The sequence below is a fragment of the Agelaius tricolor genome, unplaced genomic scaffold (assembly GCF_023055355.1).
Source record: "Agelaius tricolor isolate 1412-34295 unplaced genomic scaffold, bAgeTri1.0.p SCAF_3, whole genome shotgun sequence".
NCBI lineage: Eukaryota > Metazoa > Chordata > Aves > Passeriformes > Icteridae > Agelaius > Agelaius tricolor.
Genome location: NW_027269263.1, coordinates 47,356,740 through 47,369,361, shown reverse-complemented (window position 1 = coordinate 47,369,361; position 12,622 = coordinate 47,356,740). Strand labels below are relative to the sequence as shown.

Below are 12,622 nucleotides of genomic sequence, written 5' to 3'. Positions count from 1 at the left end.
TTTGAAGAAGGAGAAACTGTTACCTCTGCTAGAAGAAAATGGCACCTTTTCCAAGAGCTTGTTAATGCATACAATTTTTGTCACTACTCATAACTTTGCTTTATTAACCAAAATTTGTATAATTGGAAGTAATCTGCTAAAGTGAATCTGATAAAGAACTGGAAAATGCTCCAGTTTTTGGGTACCTGATTCATCTGGAGAATTACTTTCCACTCATGTTTAAGGGGTTTTTTTCCCTTCCATCCAGCTATTTTTTTGCTAAAACCACAAAGTAGATACAGCAGCTCCTACAGGATGTTTCACCTGTAGCAAACATGCCAGTTTTGGTTGAAATGCTTAGGGAACCTTCTAGGAGATTTCTTACTGCTCCTTTGAAGGGAGCACTTGCAGTTCAGTGGAAAAGCCCAGAATATAGGGTAGAGGGGATGGTTGGTCCTCAGACTGAGTTCTTGTTCATCTCACATGCTATATACTAAAACATGCTCTCCAAATGCCACTTGCTAGATGACACATTCCAAAATCTGGTACCATCTTGTGGTTTTAAGCAGTGTTGCTTGGTAAACCTTTACCCCATTTCTTAACATATGTTCAGATCATCTGTTTCTCCTGTGCTTGCACATGGTTCCCTTCCTTTCAAGTGCAGTGATCTTTGGAGTTCCAGCATAATATTTTTAAGCTAGGCTTGCACCTGTGTTTTCTTACATCACAATGTGTGTGCTCACACATGAAAAGGACCAAACTACAAGCACAAAACTCTTGTATCTTTCTTCATCTTGCTTTTCTTTTTCTATCCACTTATCTTTTTTCAGCCTTTTGGGAGGATTGATTAGCATCTCTCATCCTTCTCAAGGCTGAGTAATCTGTCTATTTTAAGATTTTCTGAGTAGCCCGTCACAGCAGCAGTCTGAGATCTGCAGGAGTATATAAGTTTGGTTTTTTCTAAAGGATTTGGCTGGCAATCTGAGAAAAAGAAGCATGCTTTAAGGTTGGTTTTTCCAACCAGTTTGATATACTGTGGTGAGATAGGAAGGCAGGATGTTGATCAGATGCCTCCTCACCTGCCTTGTACTCTCAGTCAGTATTTTTTCGTCAGTATTTTACAGTCAGTTAAGAGTGGAGTATTCTGTACAAATGTACTGCAAATTATGCTAAAAAATGGTGAGGTTTGTGGCTGTATCACATACATTTCCATTTCAGATGTAAGGTGCTGTGGTTGTGTGCTTACAGCTCTCCTCCCAGGAAGTATATTGGCCACTCAGCACTGCAGGAACTTAGCCCTGTAAAACTTAGAACTGCCTATTTCAGTATATTAGAAGGGTGACAGGAAAGGTACTGCTTTTTCTTACTTATTTTAAAATAGGCTTTGAGTCATCAAACTTATTTTCTGAAGGTCATTAATATACATTTCTTGAAAAGTAAGTGAGAATGCTTGTTTCTGGTTGGCTGGTGGTTTGGGGGTTTTTTGTTGTTGTTTTTTGGTTGGTTGGTTTTTTTAATGTCATACTCAGAGCTGACTGAGCATAGTAGCCAAGCTGCAGTATAGAAAGAGATCCCTAACCACTCAGTCTGGGCCATATGTTAAAACAGAGGTAGCTCCATTTGACAGGAGGGGGAAACACATATTTGTGAACAGTGAGGAACCAGGTACTCATGGCTAAGAACATGCAAGTGGAATGGGGAAGGTGGGAATTTTGCCTTTGGACAACAGCCAGGTAGATCATCTTAGTTCATTTGGTTAAGCTGGATTTTCATGGAAGTCTGGTTTCTCCTCGCTGCTGAGCTGAGTTGGTGTACTAAAGTGTCAGAGAAAGCATGAAGGTAGAGAAGTTAAAACCAGAGTGCATTGCATAACCTGATGGATTAGTGCAGTTACATCCTACATTATAATATCCATCCATAATATTCATCCTTTTTTTCAGATTTATTCTGTTTAGTAGATCCACAAATGATCATCCTGTTTCTGAGGTCCCCAGAGTGTAATCTGATACACATTTCTCATGTTGCCAATTTTGGTAAACTAATGTTACCATTTGCAGGTAATTTTTTGAAACATTTTCTGTTTCTTAACAGGTGCTGCAAAGTTGGTAGTAGTCATAGCAATATTTTTATTGACGTTTTATGTCATATCTCAAGTATTTGAAATAAAAATGGATGCAAACTTAGGACACATATTTGGTAAGTGATGACTTTGTTTTCTCTAGGCATTTATTAATATTTAATTGAGCCTTTATCAAGAATATCATGTTAGTTTTGCCTGAGCTCTTCAATTTAAGAATTGAGTTTATCTTTAATATGTGTGCTTATTTTTTTACATATAATATGTGTATTAAATTATTTTCTGTATGAAATAATAATTTTGATTCTTTTGTCTGCCAAGGATACAGAATTTTACCTGCCCTTTTTTTTTGTTTACTTGAAATGTATTCTTAGTGTAGAGTAATAAATTAGGTGACTTGAATCATGTTTCTGGAAATCTGTGCTCTGCCTTACTACTGCTAAAGAGATTTAGAATTTGTTTTGGGGATTTTTTTCTCTTGTGTAGGTATGCTACTGTGTTAAGCTGAATGTGCAGTAATCAAAACATTTCAGATGTGCTACACAGATAAAGATTAGCAGTTGAGCTGTTTCAAATTTCAGAGTCTATTTTGAACCAGAATTTTCTTTCAAGATGTTTTTTATTACCAAAAAAACCCCTAAACAATGTTTGGTACATGGGTGGAGTTTGTGTTGTTTAGCTCTGGATTAGTGCAGCGTGAGCTGCCATCCGAAGCAGTCAGCAGAGACATCTCTAGTAATCATTGCTGAGACAGAGGTGTCATTCAGGTGTCATTCACATGTGTGTGTGGTGGGGGCACTTGTGTCTCTTCATATCTCAGGAAAGGGAGTTATGAATGGCTGGGTTGGAATACACCTGAACTGCAGGCTTCCAGTTCAGGTGAAAGGAACCCCATCCCAGTGAAGCTGTAAGGAGGAAATTATTCTCACTTCAATCCCATGAACTCCATGAATTCTCAGAGGTTTTGGATCTCCATGGGTTTTTGACTCCATGACTCTCTAAGAGCCACAAATGAAAGCAGTGCTTCTGAATGGGATTCCTCATCACTTTCATTCTGCTAATGCATAAAAGTTGTTTTTTATTGCTGCATAATATTCAGGTGGATTTGATGCTTCATTTCAACCAGCCTGTTTTTATAGGGGTGCAGAAAGATTTCACATTTATAGGATATGATATAGCAGATGACACTTTAATAGTAACATCTTGTAAAACTTTCTTTTTTCATTTTAGCTAGATCAGCACTGGATGCAGCTGCACGCTGTGAGTATTCATAGGCATGTATTACTGCTGTGCCTTGCTTTTGCTAATAACAGAAAGACTGATGAATTTTCATAGTTAAGAAAGTCTTAATTACACTTCAGATGCAATCAGAAACTAATTTTCCTCTTCTCCTGATTTTCCTAAATTTCTGGTAAAGTCTGTTTTGTAGTTTTGGCTTGTGGCTTTTGATGACGGTGCCAGAGCAAGCAGCAGGGTGACAACAGGAGGTTTGGAATAATGAGGAGCTTCAGGAACTTGGATTATTTTAAACTGCTATGTAACTAAAGATGTGATAATGTTTGTGTTTGCTCTCTTCCTTGAATTCCTTCAGAATATATTTGTCTGTTGGCCTACCTGTGGTGTTCTCTAAAATCTTGGTTTATTTCCTTTTGAAAGCTACAAAACCTCCAAGATACAAGTGTGGGATCTCTAAAGCTTGTCCTGAAAAGCATTTTGCATTCAAAATGTCAAGTGGAGCAGCAAATGTAGTTGGACCTAAAATTTGTGTAGAGGATAATGTGTAAGTATTTTTACCTGTTGTTTCTAAGAGTCTCTTTCAAATACTTAGATCACTTTGCACATAAAATCAGCTGTTTAAATTAGGGATTTTTTGCAAACAGTTGGCAAAAATGTCAGTTTTTGACATGAAAAGATCACATTGCATTATAACCTTATCTCTGATGAAGCACACTTAATGCTCTGCAGTAAATGCAGAAATGTATGTTGTTTTAACACATGCAAGATAGCTTGCACTTTGTTTCAGGTTTATGGACTTAAGGGTTAGTTAGACTTTGTCAAGTCAGATGCACACTTGTGTCTAAGTAACTTGTCCTGGTGTCTCTAATAGTAATTCAGTGAATATTTGTATTGTCTTTTGCAAGTAATCTTTTAAACTATATTTCCTCAGTATCAATGTCAGAACATATTTTCTACTTTTCTTCTAAGGTTGCCTTCAGAAGTGAAAAATAGTATTTTAATGATCAATAGTTATTTAACTGTGCTGATGGTAATAAACTTTATATAATTGTGAAATGAGGAAAACAACTGCTTGAGACCCTGTTTGAAGTCTTCTTTCTAATAATGTTTTTGACACAGTATTATCAGTAATACTGTGCATAGAGTATTTAACTGAGTACTTTTCAGTAAACCCCCATCATGGGAATATTAATATTTCTTTTTAGACTGTGTTTTTCCTCTTTGGGTGATAATGAGCAGGAACAACTTGAGTGTGCAGCTTCCTATAACATAATCTAATCCACTTGATTTTGCAGGTGACATGTCAGAAAAGATATAATGTTAGTTTTGTTGGAAGGAGATTTTTTAAAAATATCAGTCACACTTAACACTTACTTTCCACTTGCATTTAACCTACTCCAGTTTAGCTGTTTCTCAGCTCACACTATATTAGTACAGATAATACAGAGAGCAGCTGGTGCTAATGAATTCTAGAGCCAATGGCAGCTTCTCTGTCAACAGCAGAACCCCACATAATAAATAGGATAATGCATGTATTAAAAAAAAAATCACTTTACTCTCCAAAGTAACTGCAAGGCTAGTCTCCAGTGATCTTAAAGAGAAGACTGCTTTTAGCACTAAGTAGCATTCCTGTATAAGGCTGGCTTAGCTCAAGCTTGCTGGCTGGCGTGGGAGTCAGTTTGCAGCAGAGCATCCAGTGTAGCTGGGGAGCTGCAGGTGCTCAGCAGGAGCTCACCTGGGCACCCACAGGCTGCTCCTTCCTTCCCTTTCCCCTCTTGCAGGCTGCTCCTTCCCTTTCCCCTCTTGCAGGCTGCTCCTTCCTTCCCTTTCCATCTTGCAGGCTGCTCCTTCCTTCCCTTTCCACTCTTGCAGGCTGCTCCTTCTCTTTCCACTCTTACTGGTGACTTGCTGGGTGACCTTGGGCAGGCTGATCTAATCTCAGCCTGGTATTTCTGCTGGTGTTACAAAACATGCTACTGTCTCATTCTGGTTGCTTAATATAGGAAGCTTAATATCTGTGAACACTTAAGCTGATTCAATGATTAAAAGTTGTAGGAATGCAAGGAATATTTTAATTTCAGGATTGTAGGGTTATTTTGTTTGGGATTTTTGAGTTTTGTTTTGTTTTAATGTCTTACTGACCGATTAAATAAGAAGAGGTTTTTCTATTTCTGTCCAAAAACAAAGAATTCCTCTACTAGATATTTTGCTGAAGAAAGTGACCAAAAAAAAGTAGTTGCTGGAAAAAGTCCTCTAAGTGGGCACTTCAGTACACAGCTATTGGATTCTAAAGTCCAGCTTTCCTTGGCAAACATCTTTCTGCATTCCTTCAGAGGGGAACTGGTCATGTCTGTCAGTATCCACCAGGAAATTTGATTGATTTTAGATGATCTCCTTCTTTGCTCATAAGAGGTTTTATTTTTCTTTCAAAAGCTCTTAACTTGTAGACTGTAAATTCGTGGAAGAATTCTAAAACTGAGGAAGGGCTGCCCTCCTGTGAGAAGCTGTTGCATTGCAGCCTGTTGTGTTTGTGATGATGCACAGGCTGTCTCAAGGGTATAAAGTAATATATCAGAGTCCTGAAAAAAACTCATTTCCTCTTGAGTAGCTCTTTTTTTAGAGATATTCTGTGAACTCACACTTGCAAAAAGGTTTTTCTTTTTCTGATTGCTTTGTGTTCTTCATACTTCCAAGACAAGACAGCAGGAATGAGTTTTCATAGTTTGTGAATGATATTTACAGAGTAGAGTATTTTTCCTATGTATTAATTGTAAGAATGTCACTTGAATTATGAAAGCACTAAAGTTGCTGATACAATTCAGAATGCAAGTCATTTGTCAACTTCTCTTTTTTATTATATAGTTTTTTTACTGTGAAACAGGATTTCTGTTGAGTTCAGTTTTGATTTCTGACAAGTTCAGTTATAGCCTTGTTCTGTATTGGGAGACTGTAATCAGAATTAGAAAAAAACCTGCTGGACTCATCATTAAAGTATTAAATATTGTAGCTGCTACTTCATGGGCTTTTTAGAAGGAGCTATATTTACTTCTTTACCAGCAACTCTTCCATGCAGTTCTACTTTAGTATGAAGCCAGTTGCATGATTGTGCACAGTTACCCAATAGCAGAATGTTGTGCTACATTCCTTTAGGAACTGGTAATTCTTGTATTCATCATTGCAGGTTTTATCCGAATCCATTATAACTTTATGCATGTGTGGAATTTTAGTGTCTAGTAACCTCAGTATTCAATATTTTTCTACTGCTACTTATTTACAGAGAATTTTGTAGTTAAAATGAAAGGAACTTTTTTTCTTTGTAAATGAAGTGCCTACTAAATTTTGCAGGAGGAAAAGAATAGGTTCAGAATTTTATTGCCTTTATTAATTTATGTTCCAGTCTTTATTTACTGTATGCTTTTCTTGTTTAGAATGTTTTCTTGCTCAGACGTGACATGAAAATCACGTGATCAGAGCAGAAATGATCCTCCAGTGGCTAAAATACTTCTGGAGTTCCCTACTAACCAGAATTTAATTTGAATTTCAGCAGGAAATTTCAAGTATTTTCTTTAGGAAATTATTGAATTATAGTTTTAATTTAAATCACAGTTTTTGCCAGATAGTATAACTTAAGGGACTAACAAAAGAATATGAACTCTATAATCTCTGATTACTAGTTCTTTAAAACCTTTTAAATTCACTTTGCCAAGAGTTGCCCTTATCTGGTAGTCTTTCACAGCCTCTCTGAATACTGAGTCTGTTTCTGATACTTGTCTATTCAGTTTGTCATTCCTCTAAATTCTGGCTTCTGTCTCCATCCTGGGTGCAAAAGATAGTACCAGAGAGGAAGATTTTTGCCATTCTTCTATGACAGACCATTTCTTGTTCCTAGCCTGTCACTAAGAAGTTGGCAGGAGAAAGCTGACACGGAAGTTGTGTGTGTAAGGATGCCTTGCTTGGTGTTCAGACATGACCAGAAAATCATATTGCTGTGCAAAAAATGTGAAAAAATTTTGAACATAACAGGATTGTACACATGTGCAGCCCCTTCCTAAAGCCAGCTAGGGAGGTTAAAGAAATCCTGATCAGGATGGAATTAAGGCATCTTCTGGAGTGTGTTTGTAACTAAGGACATGTGTGCACCTATATGCTTTTGCTGAGATGCTTTCTTTAATCTCAGCTAAAGGCTTCTTCATTATCTTAAGTTATGTAATTGTTCCAAACTTTTATTTGTCCTATTTATGCTACCTCTTTTAACCCTAGCTTCAAAATGTCAGTGCTGGGATATTTGGGGCCTGAAGGCAGAACAGAGCTCTTCACAGTGTGTGAATTGCCAGTGAACAGGGATGAGGAGGTCTAGAAGCTTCCTCTCACTGGAGTAGTACAGCCACCAAGGTCTAAGGTGGCACAGCATCCTCCCTGAATCTTCACGTTCCTGTTACCCCTTCTTTACTGCTCTGAAGGGCTTCCATTTCATAGTGGGACTCTTCAGCCCCTTTGCCTCTCCTCAGTTTGGTCAATAAATTACTGTCATAGATTCTGACATGTTTTTGGGATGTGTGATTGTAGTCCAAGATTGTATGCAACTCTTGCTTAAAGTCCCATCAGTGTGCTGACTATTTTTCTTGCAGTTAGGTTGCCTGTTACATGTATGAGTAGCTAAGTGCTTTGTCTTTCTTGTTTCTTCATGTGAATTTTAAATGCTTCTGTTCAGTTAGCTTTTAAACTCATTAACTCATTTTTGTTCATTGTGTGCTTGCAAAAAAAAGCTTAAAATGGTGGTTATGTGACTGTGCTGAGCTCCACAAATTAATATTTGGTTATTTTTTAAAACATTAATAATATCACTACATAAACAACACTATTTTTGTGGCACTTTTAATATACAGATGTACTTTGAAACCATGATTAAGCAATCAAATTAAATCAATACAGCTGGGGATAGTTGATGTATTCTTAATTCAGTGGTGCTTTAAGAACACAGATTAGTTCAAGGAGATTTTGCTTCATTTAAGTACTCATGAACATGTGGTCTTTTAACTATGTCTCTCTTAGAATTTGATCCTATTTAAAAAACAGAAATATTTCACATCAGAAGATTGCTCGATTAAAAGTATTTATTTTGTTGCAGTTTAATGAGTGGAGTAAAAAATAATGTTGGCAGAGGAATAAATATGGCCTTGGTCAATGGTAAGTGACATTTTAAGTGGGAAAATTGTCGTCATTTTCAAATTGTTTCTGAGATTTAAGGTGAAATATGGGATGGTGAAAGGCAAGCACCAAGGAGAAAAGGAAGTGCTCAGCTTATTTATACTGAGATAATGTCAGATATTGGCACTGACACCTTATTGTTACAAAGCAGAAAAACTCGGTGCATTTTTGTTTCTAAAAATGGATTGTAAAAATAATAATGTGGAGTGTGGTGGTGACTGTCTGTTTGATACATCATGTAAATTCCAAATGCAAAAAGAGAAAAAGACATGAGATGCATGCTACTTCTTTTGACCTTGTGTATTGCCACCACTAATTATACTGTAGAATGCATTCTTCTGTTGCTCTGTTTTCAGTGAAGCTTCTTTAGCATCTTTACCAGTTTTGTTACTACACACAGAGACCAGTTCATTATTTCCTCACTTGAATCAGTATATTTGGTACATGGACTTTGTCCATAAATGCATCCTGATAAGTAATTGTGTTCTGGGTTTGTAATTTTCATTAAAACCAAACAAGTTTATCTGTGTTACCTTGAAAGCTGAACTGAATGTCAGCACTGGCATATTGGTCTTTAATGCATAGGAAATGATTCCTTGTAGCACTGAGATAGCACTTTGTCATTCACTGCAATATAAATTCTTGTTATTTGCAGATTGTACTCAGGTTTACACCATCTAAAGCATAACTTGAACAACACTTCCTAATCCTATGTTGCTTTCCTAAATTGTCTCAATCTGTTCAAAACCAAAATACCTATGTTTGTATTTTATAGCTCCAGTCTTTCTCTCTGTCTTCCAAACTTTAAATGAATGTATATATTAAAAAAAACTCCACCTTCCATCAAATACTCCTTTGTAGACAGCATAATAAGAAAAGGTAATGAGATATACTATATTGTCCACTTTTTTCTATTTATTCTGGGTGTTTAAATCTACTTACAGTAGTAAGTCTATAGCAAAACATGGAGTCTAATTTTAATCTTTGTGACTTTCCATATGGCACAAAAGGCAGTCTATAGCTATACTGTCTATTTTTGCAAAACCAGCTTTAAAAAAAGGCAGATATATTAACTGAATATTCTCTGTTGGTTTTAGAGCCTGTGGGTGTTTTCATTTATTTTAGATTCCACTTGAAGCAAAATCAGAATTTTGCCTAGAATCATAGAATTGTCTTTGCTTGAAGGGACCTTTAAGATCACCCAGTTCCAACCCCCCTGCCATGGCCAAGGACACCTTGCACTAGACCAGGTTGCTTAAAGCTGTAACCAGCCTGGCCTCCAACACTTCCATGGATCTTCTCACTTTTTTCCTTTTACCTTTCCCTGCACTTTTTCACAAACCACTGCACTGTTTCCATAAAAGAGATGTTACCATAAGTCATTTATCCAGTGTCTTCTGCAGTACTTTGTCTGAAAGAGTGTAAGAGGAGTTGGGCATGTTATCTGTAAAATAATTTTGGCTCTATTTGATGTCACCAAATGTTTCTTTTTCTCTTTTCCTTCAGGTAAAACAGGAGAATTATTAGATACTAAGTTCTTTGACATGTGGGGAGGAGGTAGGTGCAATTACATTGGTCAGAGAGAAACAACAAATGTGCATTTTTTCTTCCTTCTTGTCCAGACTCCATTTGCTGTGTGTTTTAAGGTGATAGTTAAGGGAGTGCTTCACCTCTACCTTTGTAATTGTGAGGAGAATGCAACTTCAAAGAAACAGAAGTGGCTGAGGTGGGAGGGAATGGTGTGGTTAATCAAACAGACTTGTTCTCCAGAGTAGTTCTCATTAGTGGTTATGTCTTTACACAATAAGGAATAAACTCTTTCTATAAAATAAGAGTTCTCTGATGCATTTTAGCTCTTAGTCTGGATCTTGTTATAAAGATATATTTACAATTTTAATATATATTCTATATATAAATATCATATATATTATCTTTACAAATATTCTTAAAAGTAATGTCTTTGCAGAAAGACATTGCAGTGTTTAAATACTTAATTGTTGCTTATTATTAAACAGTTTTATGTTCTCTTTCTTTTCAGATGTGGCACCACTTATTGAATTTTTGAAGACCATCCAGGATGGAACAATTGTGTTAATGGCAACATATGATGATGGTGCAACCAAGTATGTAATTGATTTTAAACAGCAAATGTTGCTTAAACTTTTACATTCTGTTTTATACTGAAAAAATACATTGTCACACAACCACTTTTAAAAAGATTTTGTCCTTCCAAGATGACAGATTTGAAACTATACTTTCAGTTTATTAGTTTTATAATGCAGATGTGATTTGGGCACAACAGAAGTCAAGCTAAAACTAAGCAGATATAGATATGCTGATTTTTCTGTTGCTGATGGCTCATTCTGTCTTAGGCTAGTAAATTCAGATAGGTCCAGGCATTGGAACATGATTATGAGAACATACTTTGGTTGAAAGTGTCTGTTCTATCCAGCACTTCCTTTAGATCAGCTCCAAGACAGAGTTTGGTGCTTACAGGATGGCAGAGACCTTTCCCAACAAGCCTTGCCTGTGTGCTTTTCTTTAAAATCACAGAAGTTATTAATGTGAGCCTTGTATTTTGTGCCCTGAGTGTTTTACTGTTTCATCCTAAAGCTGTTCAGTTTATTAATATAGATGTAGCCTAAGAGGGTTTGGGTCTCCTGAAACATTGTCTTCCAACTTTCACAACTTGGGTCAGTTTCAGTAGATACTAAAAATTACTGTGGAATATGTATTTCAATCTACTCCTCACTTAGGTGATCCTATCCAAAGGATTGCTTTTCACAGTGCAAATGGAAACTTCTTTCCTTTTCCTCTGTTGTTTTACTAATAATTAACTTTTTTGTTAATGTGGTCGGTACCCTTTTTTCCTCTTTTGGTTCAATTTGTTGTCTACAACTTGTCTGTATTTTTGATATAGAAACAGCTTACCTATGACTAAGTTCTGACTTTGCAGTGTGCAATCTTTACAGTAAATAGTCCAGTGTGTTTACATTCACTGTTTTTAGGAAAGAAGAAAGTAATTTACTTTCTTGGTAAATTGGTATTAGCCAAGGTGGGATCTTCTCTCTGTTGTTCTGTTCACTTGTTTTGTTACTTTACATTTTACCTTCTTCCCTTTCTTCTTTGATATTTTAGATAATAAGTAGGGTTAGTTTTGCTTCAGTAAGCATGTACAGCTGATGATTTTGAAAGTTTGTTTGCAGATAGAATGCAGCTAAAGAAGAAGTTGTATTTGGCCCTGTCTTGCTGACAGGATCTACTGCTTTCTGACAATGCTACAACTACCACTGGTAGTTGATAGTAAACATAAATGCCAGTTGTTGGAAACAAGACCGTGAAGAATCAAGCTGCCCTAATGCTTGAGAAAGTTGGAGTATGGGTTGGGCAAATAACCTGCACAGTATTTAATAATTTTCATAATTTTGGCTAACATGAGTCACACAGCTATATCTCAATAGGTAAAATTAATCAGAAGTTTTGTGTCTTGTTTGGTAATCAGGCACATTTAGTAACTTAAAGGAAGAAATAAAGGGTGCTCTTTGGAGATTTTGGAATGATATCTTATCCTACAGAACTGTTTTCCTTTAGATACTAAAATTATCCTACTGGGGTTTACAGGCACTGAATCATGCTGGAGACAGCATTCTGAATTTTGAATTAACTGCCCCAAGCAGATGAGAACTTATTTCAGATATTCATTTCATTCTTGTAATCTAAAATAGCTTTTACTTCATCTAGACTTCAGCTTGAGCCTGCAAACAATGTTTACTTTAAAGACTGACTTTTTTAGTTGCTTGGAGAACTGCTAAGAGAACTTGAGATGTATAAATTCTCACAGGAGAGGGCTCTTGGCTTTTGTTGGTGTAGTGCTAGGTTTGTGTCCTGGTTCCTTGAGATTATAGTATGGAAGAGCAGTGCTCTTTGCATCAGGTGATTTCAGAACTAGCCATACCTGATTCTGAGAGATAGATCTTGCCCAGTATTGACTGACTTAGAGTATATTAAATAGGATTGACTGACTTAGAGTATATTAAATAGGATCAAAGCAGCCTGGTGCACTGAGCAATGAAAGCTCTAAGGATGTGTATTTTATTCACATACTCTGGTTCCCAAACTTTT

The 12,622-nt window shown here is 36.4% G+C and overlaps 1 protein-coding gene across 1 annotated transcript in view; it reads left to right on the top strand.

The window, feature by feature from the left end:
• The window catches only part of FAM3C (FAM3 metabolism regulating signaling molecule C), a 29,947-nt gene that overhangs the window by 14,373 nt on the left and 2,952 nt on the right, over positions 1 to 12,622 (top strand). The window contains exons 3-8 of the mRNA XM_071423730.1: positions 2,071 to 2,175; positions 3,287 to 3,316; positions 3,713 to 3,836; positions 8,421 to 8,479; positions 10,007 to 10,057; positions 10,539 to 10,623. Of these exons, the coding sequence (XP_071279831.1) occupies positions 2,071 to 2,175; positions 3,287 to 3,316; positions 3,713 to 3,836; positions 8,421 to 8,479; positions 10,007 to 10,057; positions 10,539 to 10,623 (454 nt within the window). The remainder of the gene's footprint in view (positions 1 to 2,070; positions 2,176 to 3,286; positions 3,317 to 3,712; positions 3,837 to 8,420; positions 8,480 to 10,006; positions 10,058 to 10,538; positions 10,624 to 12,622) is intronic.